The sequence below is a fragment of the Rana temporaria genome, chromosome 9, assembly GCF_905171775.1.
Source record: "Rana temporaria chromosome 9, aRanTem1.1, whole genome shotgun sequence".
Taxonomy (NCBI): Eukaryota; Metazoa; Chordata; class Amphibia; order Anura; family Ranidae; genus Rana; species Rana temporaria.
In genome coordinates this window covers 170,311,211-170,330,455 of record NC_053497.1, presented here as the reverse complement: position 1 = coordinate 170,330,455, position 19,245 = coordinate 170,311,211, and the positions used below count along the sequence as shown (strand labels likewise).

The 19,245-nt window shown below is 45.5% G+C and overlaps 1 protein-coding gene across 1 annotated transcript in view; it reads right to left on the bottom strand.

Moving 5' to 3' along the window:
• Positions 1–19,245, bottom strand: part of GABBR1 (gamma-aminobutyric acid type B receptor subunit 1) — a 283,737-nt gene that overhangs the window by 110,550 nt on the left and 153,942 nt on the right. Inside the window, exons 9-14 of the mRNA XM_040324995.1 lie at positions 17,378–17,548; positions 14,270–14,371; positions 13,847–13,912; positions 10,537–10,728; positions 10,197–10,439; positions 4,111–4,174 (exon numbers count right to left, since the gene is read on the bottom strand). Of these exons, the coding sequence (XP_040180929.1) occupies positions 4,111–4,174; positions 10,197–10,439; positions 10,537–10,728; positions 13,847–13,912; positions 14,270–14,371; positions 17,378–17,548 (838 nt within the window). The remainder of the gene's footprint in view (positions 1–4,110; positions 4,175–10,196; positions 10,440–10,536; positions 10,729–13,846; positions 13,913–14,269; positions 14,372–17,377; positions 17,549–19,245) is intronic.

The following is a 19,245-nucleotide window of genomic DNA, read 5'->3' as shown; positions in this document are numbered from 1 at the left end:
ACGAGCGATCGCTCGTGCTCTGCTGCGATCGGCGCTGGACTCCAGGACAGGTAAGTGTCCTAATATTAAAAGTCAGCAGCTGCAGTATTTGTAGCTGCTGACTTTTAATATTTTGTTCCCGTGGCACATCCGCTTTAAGGATAAAAAGAAATGCCCAAAGTCAAGCAATCTACCCTGCAATAAAACTGAAGCGATGAAACGCACAAGGAGTTGCGGCACAGGTCAACCTGCGCAACCTACAGGGTGAGGGGTGGGGAGAAAAGGTGCCACGTTGGGCGGCATAAAAAAGGCAAGATCTACAACTTATTGTGCTGAAATTGTTGATAGGGCGAGACCATTTGGCCTTTTTTGCCATTGGTGCTAAAGGACCACATCCCGTCAATGGCAACAGGTACCTACCTAAACATGCTAGCCTTGGATGTCTACCAACCTCCAGTGGCTCACCTTTCAAAGCAAGTTTTTTCCCTGTCTAGTCTTTAGATACCAATGTCCCTGGCTACAAGGGGTGAGGGGTGGGGAGAAAAGGTGCCACGTTGGGCTTTTCATCGGGAGGGAGGCATAAAAATGGCAAGAGCTACAACTTATGGTGCTGAAGTAGTTGATAGCTCAAGGGCGAGGCCTTTTTTCCGTGGGTGCTAAAGGACCACGTCTCGCCATCGGCAACAGGTACCTACCTAAATATGCTAGCCTTGGATTTCTATTAACTTCAGTGGCTCACCTTTCAGAGCAGTTTTTTCCCTGTCTAGTCTTTAGATACCAATGCCACTGGCTACAAGGCAAACTTTAAAACAAACATTCCCCACTAAACATGTGACCCCTTTCCCAGTTGGGTGGTTGTCACATCTTCTTGGTGGATCAACCAGGCTTATATACAATTCTTAAAATGGACCTTAACTTAAAAAGTGAATAGTTGCTTTGGTATAGAGCAGGGGTCTCCAAACAAGTGGCCAGTTTACTGTCCTTCAGACTTTAGGTGGGCCAGACTGTGAGCACTGGGAGTAGTAAACATCCACAAATATAAATTGTGCCTAGGCACTCCTGTGCTGTAGCCTCACACTCAGTGGTGGCTGGTGCTCAAAATGTTTGGGGGGGCGCAAACAAATGGAAAAATTAAAAAAAAAAAATTGCAGCCTTACTGTGCCATCAAACGCAGCCACTGTGCCCATCAATTGCAGCCACTGTAACTGTGCCATCAAATGCAGCCACTGTGCCATCAAACACAGCCACTGTGCCAACAAACGCAGCCACTGTGCCATCAAATGCTGCCACTGTGAAATCAAATGCTCCCAATGCTGCCACAGTTCCATCCAATGCTCCCCCTGTGCCATTCAATGCTCCCACTGTGCCATCCAATGCTGCCACTGTGCCATCCAATGCTCCCACTGTGCCATCCAATGCTCCCAATGCTGCCACTGTGCCATCCAATGCTTCCACTGTGCCATCCAATTCTGCCAATGTGCCATCCAATGCTGCCACTGTATTCCCCCCCCCCCTGCCCGCTCGATAGCTGCCTGGCACTTACCCAGTCTCGGTGGGGCAGCGGGTGACAGGGTCTTCTCCCCTCCATGTGTCTTCTCCCGTCCTCCTCTTCTATGATTGGACGCCAAACACAGCGCCTGACATTTCAGCCAATCAGGCTACCAGTTACAGACCTGGCAACCTAATTGGCTGAGAGGCAGGTCAATGTTAGCAAAGTGAATTCCTTCGGCTTTGCTAACATTGAGCTGAGTGAGAAGGAAGGCACAGCGTTGCACCCGCCTCTCACTTTTTTGGACGCCTATTAGAGCCAAAGTCCCATCTGTTGTTGGCGCTCCCTCCTCTTCACACTCGTGACAGCGCCCCTCTAAATTTTGCACCCCCCACGCTACGCCACTGACTCCACCAGTCATCAGATCACCAATCTTTAGAGGAGCAAGCCTGATATAATAAAGCCCTGCTCCTCTACCGAGACGACCCCCCTCCACACAGAGACACAGAGCGTGGAATGGGAAAAACATCAGCTGCTGGGAGGCAATACTGCCGATTAGCATTTTTGCAGCTCTTTGCAGGTTTACTGGGAGCGTAGTTCCTGAAAAATGCATTGTGTAACTTTTTCCTCTCAACTTCTGGCACAGTATAACTGATCACATTCAAACTTCTTTGTACAGACATTTGAGTTCCACCGGTCTTTCTGCATGTGAGAAACAGCAAGGAGTCCTCAGGGGGTGTGTTTGGGAACAGTGCTTCTGTATTTAAAGTAGGTGTTCTCAGATCACCAAACTAGTGTACAGTAGAACCTTGGATTGCGAGCATAATTCGTTAGAGGAGCATGCTTGTAATCCAAAGCACTTGTATATCAAACCGAATTTCCCCATAAGAAATAATGGAAACTCAAATGATTTGTTCCACAACCATTTATTCATAAGTCCTTCAGTTTACAGTCCATATAAAAAGATTATAGTAATGTGATTGGTTGTGTAACCAAAAATGTCCATCCACAAATGGAAGCCTCCACAAGGAGGCCCGCTGCTCGCCCACAGGGCTGATGCGAGTGCCCTGCGGGCGCGATGACCGCCGGGCACCTGCGATCGCTCGTGACACAGCGAGAACCGGGAGCTGTGTGTGTAAACTCACAGATCCTGGTTCTCTCAGGGGAGAAATGACTGATCCTCTGTTCATACTTTGTATGAACAGCGATCTATCATTTCCCCTATTAAGTGCCATCCCCCCTTCAGTTAGAACCCACTTTAGGGAACACAATTAACCCCTTGATCGCCCCCCTAGTGTTATCCCCTTCCCTGCCAGTGACATTTTTACAGTAATTATTGCATTTTTATAGCACTGATCGCCGTAAAATTGTCAATGGTCCCAAAAATGTGTCAAAAGTGTCCGATGTGTCCGCCGCAATGTCGGAGTCCCGATAAAAATCGCAGATCGCCACCATTGCTAATAAAAAAAATAACAACAAAAAAAATGCCATAATTCTATCCCCTATTTTGTAGACGCTATAACTTTACGCAAACCGATCAGTAACCGCTTATTGCAATTTTTTTTTACCAAAAATATGTAGAAGAATACGTATTGGCCTAAACTAAAAAAAATTGGGATATTTATTATAGCAAAAATGAAAAGATATTGGCCCAGGTTCACAAAGCACTTGCGCCGACGTATCTCCAGATACGCCGCGTAAGTGCAAATATGCGCCGTCGTATCTCTGCGCCTGACTTTGAAAGCAAGATACGCCTGAAATTAGACTTCATCCGACCAACGTAAGTTTCCTACGCCGTCGTATCGTGGGTGCATATTTACGCTGGCCGCAAGGGGCGCTCCCATTGATTTACGCTTCGAATATGCAAATGACTGAGATTCACGAACGTACTTGCGCCCGTCGCAGTTATATACGCGGTTTACGTAAGTCGTACGTCCGGCGTAAAGTTATGCCTCATAAAGCAGGTGGAAGTCAGCAGCATCAATGCACCAGGGAACACAGCCATCGTATTTTACGTTGTACGTGAATAGGGCTGGGCGTAGGTTACGTTCACGTCGTAGGCAGTGATTCGACGTATCTTAGGCGTTCGTTCCGACGTGATTCTGATTTCCATCATTTGCATGGGGTCACGGTTCATTTAAATGGATCACGCCCACTTCCACCTACTTTGAATTAGGCCGGCTTACGTCTAGGAATTTACGTTACGCCGGCGCAACGTTGGGAGCATTTCCTTTGTGAATACTGTGCTCACCGCTCTGCGCAGCGTCGGCGTAGCGTATATTCGATACGCTACGCCCGCCTAAAGATGCGCTGAGGTATGTGAATCCGGGCCATTGTTTTTTTTTTTTTTTAATTGTTGTTATTTTGTTTATAGCATAAAAAAAAAAAAACGCAGAGGTGATCAAATACCACCAAAAGAAAGCTCTATTTGTGGGGGAAAAAGGATGCAAATTTTGTTTGGGTATAACGTTGCGCAATTGTCAGTTAAAGCGACGGAGTGCCGAATTGTAAAAAGTGCTCCGGTCAGGAAGGGGGTAAAATCTTCCGGGCTCAAGCAGTTCAAGGTGTCAATGGAGCTAATAATATTATCGTATTCCTCTGCAAACATTGGATAGAATATTCAGCAAATCCAGAACACCTACCTTGTAACTGCTCGATAAGTGTCCAGGCCATACGGGACCCACTGGCATCAAACACCACGTGACCCTGAGGAATTGAAGGACAAAGATCAGTCGGTATCCCCATCATCAGGACGGGGTATTGACAGTTATGTCAATTGGAACACGGAGGTAAAAACGATAAAATCAGCGCACAGAGCATTAATGAAAAGACAGAAATGAACTAATGACAAAGCCTGCAGTATATCTGCCTATTAGGTCGTTTTGCTCGGAGTGTCTGCACAGCTCTTTTACTGATTGTTCAATAACCCAAAAGATCTATAAAGTTCCCTTTTAAACCAAGAACATTACTTCTATGAATTAATCAGAATTTGCTCATTTGTTTTAAGGGCAAAATGGCGAATCTTTTATGCACGCGATCGGAAATTCCGACAGCAAAAGTCCGATGTGAGCTTTTCATAGAACTTCATTTTCTCGGCTCATCGTAGTGTTATTGGCAGTCAAAGTTTCACCAAACTTTTGTGTGACAAGCTTGAGCGGAATTCCTTAGGAAAAACCATCCAACTTTTTTCCGACGGGAATTCCGCTCGTGTGCACAGGGCATTATATTCATTTTGGAAACAAAAGACCCAGTAGGGCTTATTTTCGGGGTAGGTCTTATCATGTAATGTGATGTCTTCTCTCCCCCTCTCTCTCCCTGCTTGACAGGAATCCCCAGTGTGAACTGAGATAAAATTCTTGTAAAATCCTACAATCCACTCGGTTACAGTATTATATAATGTACAATGTGTGTGTTTCTGTAATATAATTGTGCCAAATACCTTCATTATAGCGCCGCTCTGCAGGGCTGTCTTAATGAGAGGGCACACCTGGGCCCCTGTTTTTTTCCCCAAAGCAGCTGGTCCTTGAGCCCACGCTGCCCTGAAATTGGGGGCCTCATGATGGCACTGAGAGTGATAGATACACAGGGGAGGCCGTCTGCCTCCTACCCAGGGCTGTCTTAATGAGAGGGCACTGCCCAGGAGCCCCAGCTGCATGGGGGGCCCCTGCACTTTCCCCAAAGCAGCTGGTCCTTGAGCCCACACTGCCCTGAAATTGGGGGCCCCCATGATGGCACTGAGAGTGATAGATGCAAAGATGAGGCAGTCTGCCTCCTACCTACTTAGGCCCGGATTCAGAAAGGACTTACGCCGGCGTATCTCCAGATACGCCGTCGTAAGTCCAAATGCGCGCCGTCGTATCTATGCGCTTATTCAGGAACTGAGATACGCCTGAATTTTGCAAGATACGATCGACGTAAGTCTCCTTACGCCGTCGTATCTTGGGTGCATATTTACGCTGGCTGCAAGGGGCGCTTCCGTAGATTTACGCGTCGAATATGCAAATGACCTAGATACGCAGATTCACGAACTTACTTGCGCCGGATTTAGCGACGCCGTTTACGTCCGGCATAACGTTACCCCTGCTATTTGAGGCGCAGCTTATGTTAAGGTATGGACGAATTTTACGTTGTTTGCGTAAGTCGTACGTGAATAGGGCTGTGCGTAAGTTATCTTAGGCATTCTATCCGACGTGATTCTGAGCATGCGCACTACGATACGTCCACGGACGGCGCATGCGCCGTTCGTTCGGCCCCTCATTAGCATGGGGTCACGGGTCATTTTAATACAACACGCCCACTGCCTTGCTCATTTGAATTAGGCGGGCTTACGCCGGCCCATTTACGCTACGCCGCCGTAACTTAGGGAGCAAGTGCTTTCTGAATACTGCACTCGCCTCTCTATGTTACGTCGGCGTAGCGCATATGAGATGCGCTACGCCCGCTCAAAGATACAACAATGTATCTGAATCGCGACCTTAATGTCTGTTTACCTGCACTATCATCATTGTAGGGGCCCCAGAGCATTACTTTTCACAGGGGCCCACAATGCTATTAAGACGGCCCTGCCGCTCTGCCCTTCTGTGACCCGCCGGAGCTCTCTTCCCCGCAATTATATTACAGAAACACACACATAGTACATTATATAATACTGTAATAGAGTGGATTATAGAATTTAACAAGTATTTTAAACTAGGGCTTATTTTTGGGGTAGGTCTTATATTGCAGCCCTCCTGGAAAATAGCGCTAGGTCTTATTTTCGGGGAAACACGGTACAGGGCGGCTGTTCTGTGCAGAATCACTGACAGTGGCTTGAAAAAGTATTCATACCCCTTTCCACATTTTGTCATGTAAATGTATTTTATTGGGATTTTATGTGATAGACCAACACAAAGTGGCCCATAATTGTGAAGTGCAAAGAAAATAATAAATGGTTTTCAATTTTTTTTATAAATAAATATGTGAAAAGTGGGGGGGGGCATTAGTATAGCGTCCCCCGGAGTCAATATTTTGTAGAACCCCCTTTCTCTGCAATTACAGCTGCAAGTCTTTTTGGGGATGTCTCTACCAGCTTTGCAGATCTAGAGAGGGACATTTTTGCCCATTCTTCTTTGTAAAATATCTCAAGCTCTGTCAGATTGGATGGAGAGCGTCTGTCATCAGCAATTTTCAAGTCTTGCCACAGATTCTCAATGTGATTTAGGTCTGGACTTTGACTGGGCCATTCTAACACATGATCTTTATAAACCCTTCCATTGTAGGTCTGGCTGTACTTTAGGGTCGTTGTCCTGCTGGAAGGTGAACCTCTGCCCCAGTCTCAAGGGGGTAAGAATTGTTCTAGAAGGGTACATTTTGGGGGAGGTGGTGCTAAAGGCGGTGATTTAAGGGAATTTCTGTTTGGGGGGGGGGGGGGGTGAGAGGATTTGAGCTTGTGATAGAAAAGGTGATATGGTAGAGGGGGAGGGGAAATATGTTTTTATGGGGGGAGGGGGATTTGTGCTAGTAGGGATGGTTGGGAGGTATTTGTGCTAGAAGGGAATCTAGAGAGAGAGGGGGGCGGCAGGGGGTAAGAATTGTTCTAGGAGGAGAAATTTGGGGGGGGGATGCTAGAGGTGGTGATTTAGGGGGATTTGTGTTTGGGGGGCGGGGTAAGAGGATTTGTGCTTGGAGGGGGAATTTGGGGGGCTTGTGATAAAAGAGGTGATATGGTAGAGCGGGAGGGGAAACATGTTGTTTTTTTCGGGGGGAGGATTTGTGCTAGTAGGGATGATTGGGAGGTATTTGTGCTAGGAGGGAATATGGAAGGGGGGGGGGGGTAAGAATTGTTCTAAGAGGAAAAATTTGGGGGGAGGTGGTGATTTAGGGGGATTTGTGTTTGGGGGGGCGGGGGTAAGAGGAATTGTGCTTGGAGGGGGAATTTGGGGAGCTTATGATAGAAGAAGTGCTATGGTAGAGGGGGAGGGGAAACATGTGTTTTTTTGGGGGGGGGGGTGTGTTAGTAAGGATGATTGGGAGGTATTTGTGCTAGGAGGGGGAATTTGTGCTGGGAGGGGGATTTGAAGTGTGGGGGGAGAGGATGTGTACTTGGAGGGGACATTTGAGGGGTAAAAGATTTGTCCTAGGAAGGATGATTCTAGGAAGGGTGATTATTTTTTTTTTTGGGGGGGGGGGGGGGGGCGAAGATTTGTGCTAGGAGAGGGGATTTCAGCAAGGGGACTGATTTCTACTGGGAGGAGAGTGAAGTTATGCTTAGGGCGTAAGCATGCAGATTAGTGCTAAGTCTTTTTTTGTTGGGGGGGGCGGGGGTTTGTTGACACATCATTTGGGGGGGGGGGGCGTAGTTTGCCATGTTCGCCCTGGGTGTTACATGACCTTGTCCCGGTGTTCTATCAGTATGGGTCCCCCCATCAGATAGTGCCTGGGTTGAACTGCGCATGCGCAATTGGAGATCGCGGAAATCTTCGAGACTTAACGTCTGTTCCGTCAGCTGTTCTTGGAGCATGAGCAGTTAACAGGCCGCTCGCTCCCGATGCTTATCCACAACACTCGCTGTATCAGATGGGGGGACCCATCTCGATAGAACAGCACTGGCCGCACTCACAGCAATACAGCAAAGGGCAGATGGTTAAAAAATCAGTGCTCGATAATACACCCGCCCCTTTTTAAAAACCACCCGCCCCTTGCTGTATTGCTGTGAGCGCGGCCAGCACTGTTCTATCGAGATGTCCAACCTGTAAACAATCAATGCTCAATAATACACCCTCCCCATGCTGTATTCAAGGGCAGACTGACAACTCATGGGGCCCCTGGGCAATAGGAGATTATGGGGCCCTGGGCAATAGGCGATTATGGGGGCCCCGGGCAATAGGAGATTATGGGGCCATCAGGCAATAGATTATGGAGCCACACAGTATACATAAACATAGAATACACATACACACACTGAAAAGGCACTGGAGAGGCAGGGCAGCTATAATCTTGGGATTTTTTTTTTAAAAACACAGATATTTACATAGGCCCAGATTCACAAAGACTTACGCCGACGTATCTAATGATACGCCGCGTAAGTCAACGGATGCGCCGTCGTATCTATGCGCTTGATTCTGCAAAGGAGATACGCCTGAATTTCGGCTCCATCCGACCGACGTAAGTCTCCTACGCCGCCGTATCTTGGGCGCATATTTACGCTGGCCGCTAGGGGCGCTTCCATTGATTTACGCATCGAATATGTAAATGACCTAGATATGCCGATTCACGAACGTACTTGCGCCCGTCGCAGTAAGCTACGCCGTTTACGTAAGGCGTACGTCCGGCGTAAAGTTAAACCACCAAAAAGTTGGTCTAAGTCATGTAGGGTATGGACGTCGGAACTGCCGTCGGATTTTACGTTGTTTACGTAAGTCGTACGTGAATGGGGCTGGGCGTAGGTTACGTTCACGTCGTACGCATTGAGCCGTCGTATCTTAGGGAGTATATGCAACGTGATTCTGAGCATGCGCGCACGTGCGCCGTTCGTTGCTTCATTTACATGGGGTCATGCTTCATTGTAATACATCACGCCCACTACCTGTCTACTTTGAATTAGGCGGGCTTACGGCGGCCCATTTACGCTACGCCGCCGTAACTTAGGGAGCAAGTGCTTTGTGAATACTGGTCTTGCCTCTCTATGTTACGTCGGTGTAGCACATATGAGCTGCGCTACGCCCGCTCAAAGATACGCCGCTGTACGTGAATCTGGCCCATACTGTCCCTGGTTTTACTGAGGCTGGCAACCCTGATGGGGCCTCCTAGTGGCACGGGGCCCTCGGGCAGTGCCCGAGTGCCCGAATGGTCAGTCTACCCCTGGCTGTATTGCTGTGAGCGCGGTCAACGCTGTTCTATCGAGATGGGTCCCCCATCTCATCTGATAGAGCGAGCGCCGTCGATAAGCATCAGGAGCGAGCGTCGTATCTGCGCATGGTCGGAACAGATGTTTAGTCTCTGGGATTTCCGTGATCTCGGACTGCGCATGCGCAGTTCAACCCAGGCACTATCTGATAGGGGACCCAGAATGATAGGACACCGGCACTGACTGCAAAACTCAGACTGGAGAGGGAGAAACAGCACAAGGGCCCAATCAGATGTGCTGCACTGCAAGGAACATGCTCATAAGAGGAGAGAGCAGAGTGATAGACAGAGGAGTTCATCAGTGTGCAGCTTCTCATTTCACTGTCTAGTTACAGGGTGGGAGTGGGAAGGGGACCTGTAAGTGAAAATGAAACTGAAGCAGAGAAATATCATGTCCCATCCTCTGCCAGAAAAATAAAACTATGCTGTATGACAGAGCTATGTTAATCCCCGGAATGAATGGACAGAAATACTGATCCTTTGGCAACTATCATCTGTGTATTTAGCTGTTTGCCTGGAGTTCAGCTTTGAACAATTTTCACAATAAACGAAAGGCAGATTTCATGTCGTCCTTCGCAATGCCGGGCCATTATAGAGAGCTATCACAAATCGGTAATAATCTCGTAAACCCTTTTCTTGAGCTCTAATAACATTTCAGAAAAAAATGGAAACACTGACGCGTTCCGCGAGATGAGGACATTTTTCTTGTGCTGGCTGCGAGAGATGATTCAGATATAACAACATGATGAAACAAAAGCGATAAGCAGCGAGGAGGAAAGTTGGTGATAGAAAAGTGACACCGCCAAATAAATCAGAGAGCCGATGATGCATGGAGGGGACTCACCGAGACGCCATCGAAGGAAGAGGAATTCATGGCTTTGTAGATCTCCCGGCTGATGTTATCGTTGTTATAGTTGAAGTCTTCAAGACGCAATCCTCTCTTGGACAGCTCATAAGAGGTCTTATTGAGGGCCAGCGCGAGAGCCCAGATGGCATCATAGGCCAGGGGTGCTTCTTGTAGTCCTCCGACTCCTTCTGGATCTTTACCAAGACGTTTTTGAAGCTTATCCATGAACTCTTGAGATGTCTATTAGAGAGTTAAAAGAGATACACGTCAAGTATGGTTGAAGCTAAATAGAGATCTAAAGAAAAAAGTGAAGGTGAGTATACAAGGCATCGCCTACCATGTTGGAGATACCGCGGGTATTTTCTGGGTTCAGCATGACAATCTCTGTGGTCACATGACCCTCAACAGCCCGAGTCATCTCTTCCACCGTGCAGTTGATGGCTGGATCTGGTGTCTTGAACCAGTTGTCCGCGTACCAACCAATCAAAAACCAGACATACTTCTTACCAAAGAGACGTTCCTTGTAGACCTGGAGAACAGCGTGACATCTGCTATTATTGAACAATGTGAGTGGAATTGGTGTGAGTAAAACAGACACAAGTAGGGCTACAGCTAAGGGAGAATTCAGTTGATGGTAAAAAATAAATAAATATGTGGATAGAGGGAGAGCAAGAGAGAGAGAAGAGAGAAAGAGAGGGAATGTGTGTGTGTAAGAGAGAGAGAGAGAGAGAGAGAGAGAGAGAGAGAGAGAGAGAAGATAAATAAATAGAGAGTGGAGAAAAGTGTGAGAGTGAAGAGAAAAAGAGGAGAGAGAGAGACAATGAAAGAAAGAAAGAAAGAAAGAAAGAAAGAAAGAAAGAAAGAAAGAAAGAAAGAAAGAAAGAGAAGGAGAGAGATACAAAGAAAGAGAGGAAGAAAGAGGAAAGGGAGGGGAAGAGATATAGGGATCATAGAGAGAGAGAGAGAGGAGAGAGAGAGAGAAAAAGAAAGTTGAGAGAGAGAGAGAAGATAGAAGAGAGGAGAGGGAAAGAGAGCAACAGAAGAGAGGGAAAGAGAGAGAGAGAGAGAGAGGGAAATTGAGAAAAGAAGAAAACAGGGGGAGAGAGAGACAGTGAAAAAAGAGGAAGAGGAGGGAGGGAGAGAGAGAGAGAGAGAGAGGGGGAGAGAGAGAGAGAGAAAGTAAGAAAGGAAGAGGTGGGGGGACCGAAAAAGAGGAAATAAAAGAAAGAAGAGGGGAAGAGAGTTCAGAAAAGAGTGAGAGAGAAGAGAAAAAAAGAGGGAGAGAGACATTGAAAGAAACAGAAGGAGAGGAATACAGAGAATGAGGGAAAGAAAGAGGAGAGAGAGGGTGAGAGATAAAGCGGACAAAGAGAGAGAGAGAGATGAGAGCGATAAAGAAAGATGGGGGGGGGAGAGAGAGAGAGAGAACTAGAGAAAAGAGGGATGAAGAGAGAGAGGGGGGGAAGAGAGAGAGAGAGAGAGAGAGAGAGAGAGAGAGAGAGAGAAAGAGGACGGGACAGAGAGAAGATAGAAGAGAGGAGCGAGAACCAAAAGAGAAGTGAAAGAGAGAGTTGAGAAAAGACCAAGAGAGAGAAAAGAAAAAAAGAGAGGAAAATAGTGAAACAAAGAGGGAGAGAGATAGATGGGAAGGAAGAGGAGAGATGGAGAAGGAGATATAGGAGACAAAGAGAGAGTGAGGGAGAGAGATAAAGAGAGGGAGAGAGTGAAAGCGAGAGAAAGAGGTGGGGGAGAAAGCAACTGAAAAAGAGGAAAAATATAAGAAAGGGGAAGAGAAAGAGTTGAGAAAAAAACGAGAGCGAAGAGAAAAAATAGGATTTTTGTACTCACCGTAAAATCCATTTCTCTGAGTTCATGGACGGACACAGCATCCTTTGACAGTAGGGTTATATCCGCTTCCCTACTGTCAAAGGATGCTGTGTCCGTCCATGAACGGAAGAGAAAAAGAGAGGGGAAGAGAAGAGAGAGACATTGAAAGAAAGAAGAGAGGGATACAGAGAAAGAGAGGAAAAAAGAGGAGAGAGAGAGGGGGAGAGATAAAGAAATTTGGGGGGAGAGAGAACTAGACAAAAGAGGGAGGAAAAGAGGGAGAAAGAGAGAGAGAGAGAGAGAGAGAGAGAGAGAGAGAGAGAGAGAAAGAGGACAGAGAGAAATAGGGAGAGAATAAGAGACAGAGAAAAGTGCGAGAAAGAAGAAGAAAGAGGAGAGAGAGGGGGAAATATAAAAAGTTGAGAAAAGAGTGAGAGAGAAGAAAACAAAAGTAAGGAGGAGTGGAGAGAGAGACAGTGAATACAAGAGAAGGCAAGAGACAGAAAGGAAGGGAAGAGGGAAAGAAATAGAGGGCAGAGAGAGAGGGAGGGAGGGATAAAGAGAGGGAGAAAGAGAGATAGGGGAAGGGGAGAGAAAGAGAGACTAAAAAGAGGAAAGAGAGAAGAAAGAGAAAGAGTTGTGAAAAGAACAAGAGAGAAGAGAAAAAAGAGAGGGGGAGAGAAGAGAGAGACAGAAAGAGAAGGAGAGGGATACAGAGAAAGAGAGGGAAAAGTGGAGAGAGGGAGAGAGACATGGGGCAGAGAGATAGAGAAAGAGGAAAGAGATAAAGAAAGATGGGGGGGGGGGAAGAGAGGGATTGAGAGAGAGAGAGAGAGTTGAGACAAGAGCGAGAGAGGGAAGAGAAAAAGGAGAGGGGGGAAGGACAGTGAAAGAAAGGGAGCGAGAGACAGAGCAGAGAAAAGAAAAGAGAGAGATGATAGAGAGGGAGAAATAAGAACGAAAGAGGGGAGAGAGTGAAAGAGAGAGATTTGAGAAATGTGCCAGAGAAGAGAGAAAAATAGAGAGAGGGAGGAGAGAGAGACAGTATGAGAGAGAGGAAAGAGGGAGAGGACAGAGAGAAAGGACATAGAGAAAGACAGAGGGGTTGAGAGGATACTTTAGATAAGAAAAAAAAAAAACTTGAAAGATAAGAAGGAATAGGGTAAGAGAAGGAAAAAGCAGGAAAGATGAATAGATAAATAAAGAGGGTAAAAAAAATGGGAAACGGAAAGAGGTAGGGATGAGGAGAAATTGAAAGTGATAAATGGAAAGAGGAAAAGATAGAAGAGAAATGTAACCGTAGAAAGCCAAACAGAGAGGGGGGAGCAATAAAGAGAAATGAAAAGAGGGAAAGGTAAAGAGAAAACTATAAATAAGAAAAAAAAAAGATTAAAGGAAAGAAGAAAGATAAGTAGGAATGGAAAGAATCAAAGATGAAAGAGAAAGGGAAAGACGGAAGGGATGATGGAAGGATAAATAAAAAAGTAAAGAGAGAAAGATAAAAAGAATACAAAGTGGAAAAGATAAAGTTGGAAAGATAAAAAGAAACTAAAAGAGGAAAAGATAAACATAAAGAAGCAAAGCTAAAGATAAGAATAAAGAGGAAAAAAATAAAGAGTACAAGATCAAGGGGACGAGAAAACAAGAGCAGAAAGCATCAAAAACAAATTTTTATAAAAAAGGTCTGAATCACAAATTGACAAATTCTGGATGTGTGAGCCGACAGTAATATCATTCTTTAAGAAAAAAGGAGGACGAAAAGGGCACGCTAAAAGAGAGACTCTTCTTCTGAGAAAGCAGTAACAGCAATTTCACTTTACCTCACAAAAGACCTTCCGCGCTTCCGTCTCATAGAATAAGCCGACTATTATTCTTGCATCCTGTCTCTGAAAGGCAGAGATAAAAAGCGGTGAGAGAAAGAGGCCGGGTAGGAGAGATGGCGAGATAGAGAATTGGGTATCTGAACGGAAAAGATAAGGAAAATGAAGAGAAGGAAAGAACAAGGAGGAACAGTGACAAAGGAGGAAAAAGACACAAGAATGAGAAGAAGACTCGTGAAAGAAATCAGGTTGAGTGAAGGCAATTAGCGAGCTTTATTAACCCCGTGGAGAGTCAATTCTCAAGGAGCGGTCCAAGCCATTGACTCAAGGAGAGTCTCATGGGAAGGAGAGGAGCACTTCGGTGAATTGTAATCCATCACAATGCTGGGTTACCTTGGGACACCCCCAGATATAAATACCCACCTTAAGATTTTTCACAGGAACGGTCGGGTCAGAGAAAAAACTCTGTCGGAAGGTAATCTCAATGCCCGCTTCTTTTACTCGCTCCTCTAGATCATCAAGAGTCTGGAGGGAAAAAAAGAAGATCATTAATAAAGAGCTTTCCTGAAAGGTGAGATACGTAGTCTAATTACAGAGACCTGTGGGATTTTTTTGTGAAGATGAGGGCTCCAGTTATTAAGATAATAATGAGTTGTGTGATATTACTGCCTCTCTAATATCTTCTCACCTGTTTTAGAAAAGCCTCAGAGATCTGAGGAGATTTAAATCAGGTCTTGGAAAACGGAGTCAATGTTTATGGTTCAAGGAAGGAGGACCGCCTCATAAGACACTTCATTGTTTTTTAATGTCAAATCCAATGCTTCGTATAATGTATTTAGAGTCACAAAGAGACCTTCTAGGCCTAATGAAACTTTATAAGTGTCTACATTGTATTTTTTTTTTTTGGGGGGGGGGGGGGTGTTGGCTGGTCTTTTGGCCTAAAGTAACTTTGTAGTTTCCCCAAAAGCTTGGCCAAAGCAGTTTCCTGCTCATCTCTCTGGTGGCCTATATCTCCTACCTTCTCTACGTAAAAGCTCAAAGGCATTCGCCCCTTACGGACCTAAAGCAACTTTTGTTGTTTGTTTCCCCAAAAACTTGGCCAAAGCAGTTTCCTGCAAAAAAAGTAGTATACTCATGTCTCTGGTGGTCAAAGTCTCCTACCTTCTCTATGCAAAAAAAGGTCAAAGGCATATGACACTTCCTAGCCTAAAGCAACTTTGTTGCTTCCCCAAAAGCTTGGCCAAAGCAGTTTCCTGCTAATCTCTCTGAGGACCTATATAGTCTACCTTCTCTACATAAAAGTTCAAAGGCATTTGATGCTTCTGGGCCATAAGCAACTTTGTTGTTTCCCCAGAAACGTGGCCAAAGCAGTTTCCTGCTAATCTCTCTGAGGGCCTATATCTCTTCTCTAAGTGAAAGCTCAACGACATTTGACGCTTCTGGGCCTAAAGCAACTTTGTTGTTTCCCCAAAAACTTGGCCAAAGCAGTTTCCTGCTCATCTCTCTGGTGGCCTATATCTTCTACCTTCTCTAAGTAAAAGCTCAAAAGGCATTTGACAATTCCGAGCCTAAAGCAACTTTGTTGTTTCTCCAAAAACGTGGCCAAAGCAGTTTCCTACTCATCTCTCTGGTGGCCTATATGTCCTAACAACTCTACGTAAAAGCTCAAAGGCATTTGACACTTCGTAGCCTAAGGCAACTTTGTTGTTTCCCCAAAAACTTGACCAAAGCAGATTCCTGCAAAAAAAGTAGTAATAAAAGGTAGTATACTCATGTTTCTGGTGGTCCAAGTCTCCTACCTTTTCTACGTCGCTTCTGGGCCTAAAGCAACTGTGTTGTTTCCCCAAAAACTTGGCCAAAGCAGTTTCCTGCTCATCTCTCTGGTGGCCTATATCTCCTACCTTCTCTACATAAATGCTCAAAGGCCTATTGACGCTTCTGGGACTAAAGCAACTTTGTTGTTTCCCCAAAAACTTGGCAAAAGCAGTTTCCTGCTAATCTCTCTGAGGGCCTATATCTCTTCTCTAAGTGAAAGCTCAACGACATTTGACGCTTCTGGGCCTAAAGCAACTTTGTTGTTTCCTGCTCATCTCTCTGGTGGCCTATATCTTCTACCTTCTCTAAGTAAAAGCTCAAAAGGCATTTGACATTTCCGAGCCTAAAGCAACTTTGTTGTTTCTCCAAAAACGTGGCCAAAGCAGTTTCCTACTCATCTCTCTGGTGGCCTATATCTCCTAACAACTCTACGTAAAAGCTCAAAGGCATTTGACACTTCCTAGCCTAAGGCAACTTTGTTGTTTCCCCAAAAACTTGACCAAAGCAGATTCCTGCTCATCTCTCTGGTGGCCTATATCTCCTACCTTCTCTACATAAATGCTCAAAGGCCTATTGACGCTTCTGGGCCTAAAGCAACTTTGCTGTTTCCCCAAAAACTTGGCCAAAGCAGATTCCTGCTCATCTCTCTGGTGGCCTATATCTCCTACCTTCTCTACATAAATGCTCAAAGGCCTATTGACGCTTCTGGGACTAAAGCAACTTTGTTGTTTCCCCAAAAACTTGGCAAAAGCAGTTTCCTACTCCTCTCTCTGGTGGCCTATATCTAACTACTCTACGTAAAAGCTCAAAGGCATTTGACACTTCCTACTCTAAAGCAACTTTGCTGTTTCCCCAAAAACTTGGCCAAAGCAGATTCCTTAAAAAAAAAAAGGCATATGACGCTTCTGGGCCTAAAGCAACTTTGTGGTTTCCCCAAAAACTTGTCCAAAGCAGTTTCCTGCAAAAAAAAAAGGTAGTATACTCATGTCTCTGGTGGTCCATGTCTCCTGCCTTCTCTACGTAAAGGCTCTGCAGCCTCAAAGGCACTTGACACTTCTGGGAGTGTCAGGCTCCTGTGTTCCCCGCCATTCACTGTGGTTCTATTTTCCGACTGCTGTGTCCTATAATGATGAGGATAGAACCTCATTGGGGCAAACAGGCAGTTTCCTACAAAAGAAAAAGTAGTATACTCATCTCTCTGGTGGTCCCTGTCTCCTACTTCTTCTACATAAAAGCTTTGCAGCCTCAAAGAGCCGCCCCCGTAAATTTTGAAGGACAGAACACTGGCCCTTTGTTTAGAAAGTTTGGAAACCCCTGCTCTAGAGGAACCCTTGAAATAATTTTAAGATGCCAGGGAACCCCTGCTGAAACCAATTCTTTGGGGGCCAGTGAGAAAAATGTCTCCATATAGTGGTCATCACCATGGCTCCCTTACAGACAGCTTATTAGCGTCATGCCTCTGTCTCTTTCAAGTGGCACCGGGCCAGCAACTATGCAGGCCCATCAAATGGGAGCACAATCAGCCATAGTTCACGGAACCCCAAGCAACCTCTAGAGGAGCCTTGGGTATCATGGAACACTGGTTGTTGTACAGAAGAGCTCCCCTTTTCTGAGTTCAGGTTTTCTAAAGTAGGCCAACATTTTATAAGAACCAATACTCCTATCCGCCGGGTGCCAGACATTTTGCCTAACCATTCTTCCCTTCCAAACACTCACAGATGTGAAGACCTCAGTCGTCTGCTGTATGGTAGCGATCTTTGTCCATCCCCACTTTTTGAAAAGCTGGACCCTGGTGGGGTTGTGCAAGGTAGCTGAGGGGTGCGTGCGGAAGAAGGTTGGAAACCTCTGGCGGTTGGACAACGCAGGTGAACTTGAACCGTAAGAAAGCTGAAAAGGTAAAGACAGCAATGGCGTGAGACCGAGACAAGATTTAGGCTGGGTTCACACTGTTGCGAATTGGATGTAGGTTTACCTGCATCCAATTCGCATAGCAGGAGATTCTCTATGGAGCCGGTTCACACATTTACGGAGCTGCGCCGGTGCATCTTTTGGTCCATTTCAGGTCTGAATTCAACCAAAAATTTGGGCTGAAATCGGACCTGAAATTGTCAATGCTGCTCTTCTTCATTTTTTAAAACATTTAGTTCCACGGAAATGCATGGAGTGTTTTTGAGCTTTTAAATTAGATTTTTTTTTCGCATTTTTTGAGCATTTTTCTGCTCAAATGCAATAATTAAATGAAAATAAGTTATAACTAAATAATCAAATAATAAAATGAAAAAATTAAATAAAAATAATCCAAATAAAAAATCGCTAACCCTAATATTTACCCTAATCCTAATATTAACCCAAACCCTAACCCTAAGGCCCGGTACACACAAGCAAATATGTATGCTGAAACTGGTCCGCGGACCAGTTTCAGCATACATGTTTGGTCGTGTGTAGGCGCGAGCGGGCCGAATTCCAGCAAACATTTGCCCGCCGGGCCTTTTCCCAGCGGACAAATATTCCTGGACGTGTTTTAAAACCGTCCGCTGGAATCCTGCCCGCTCGGACATGTATGGTTGTCAGTACAGACCTACCGTACATGTCCGAGCGCCCGCCGTTAAATGGCAGGCCCACCCACGTCGCCGCGGCGACGACGCGGACACGCCCCGCGTATTGTTTACGCGCGGACTTCTGTACGATGGTGTGTACAACCATCGTACAGAAGCCCTCTGGCAGGCATGTACGGTGAAAACGGTCCGACGGACCGCTTTCATCGTACATGTTTGGTCGTGAGTACCAGGCCTAATATTAACCCCAACTCTAATATTAACTCCAGCCCTAATCCTAAACCCTAATATTAACCCCAGCCCTAATCCTAAACCCTAATATTAAACCCAACCCTAATCCTAAACCCTAACCCTAATATTAACCCCACCCTAATCCTAAACCCAACCCCTATCCTAAACCCTATTCCTAATATTAACCCTAATCCTAAACCCTAACCCTAATATTAACCCCAACCCTAATTCTAATATTAAACCCTAGCCTTAGCCCCTAACCTAACAAAATAAATAATAATAAATACATTAACCCCTAACCTTTAAACTCTAAACCTTAACCCATTTACAAAAAAAGTTAATAAAATAAATAATAATAATAAATAAATAATAAATAAAAGCAAATGAAAAAGCTGAAGAGGCTGAAGCACCTTATAATTTTCTCTATTGGCTAATTAAAAATTGTCAAAGTTTAAAAAAGCTTTACAAAACAGGTAATTGGCAACCTCAGCTTTGCATGTTTCCTTATGAGATTATGTAAATGGGGGGTGTGACCATCCCTTCCACTTAGGTCTCAAATTACACTCAGTTCCTGGTGTTCTGTCGATAAGTGCCCCCTATCGAGAAATGCCTGGGTGGAACTGCACATGCGCAGTACGGAGCCGCAGAACAGCTGAGTTTATGATCAGCTGTTGTGGCGCTTTGCCGAGGCACGTTCAATTAGGTGAGGGGCGGATATTTACATGACGAGGATGGATATTTAAATGAAGGGGGCGGATATTTACATGACGAGGGAAGATATTTACATGAAGGGGGGGG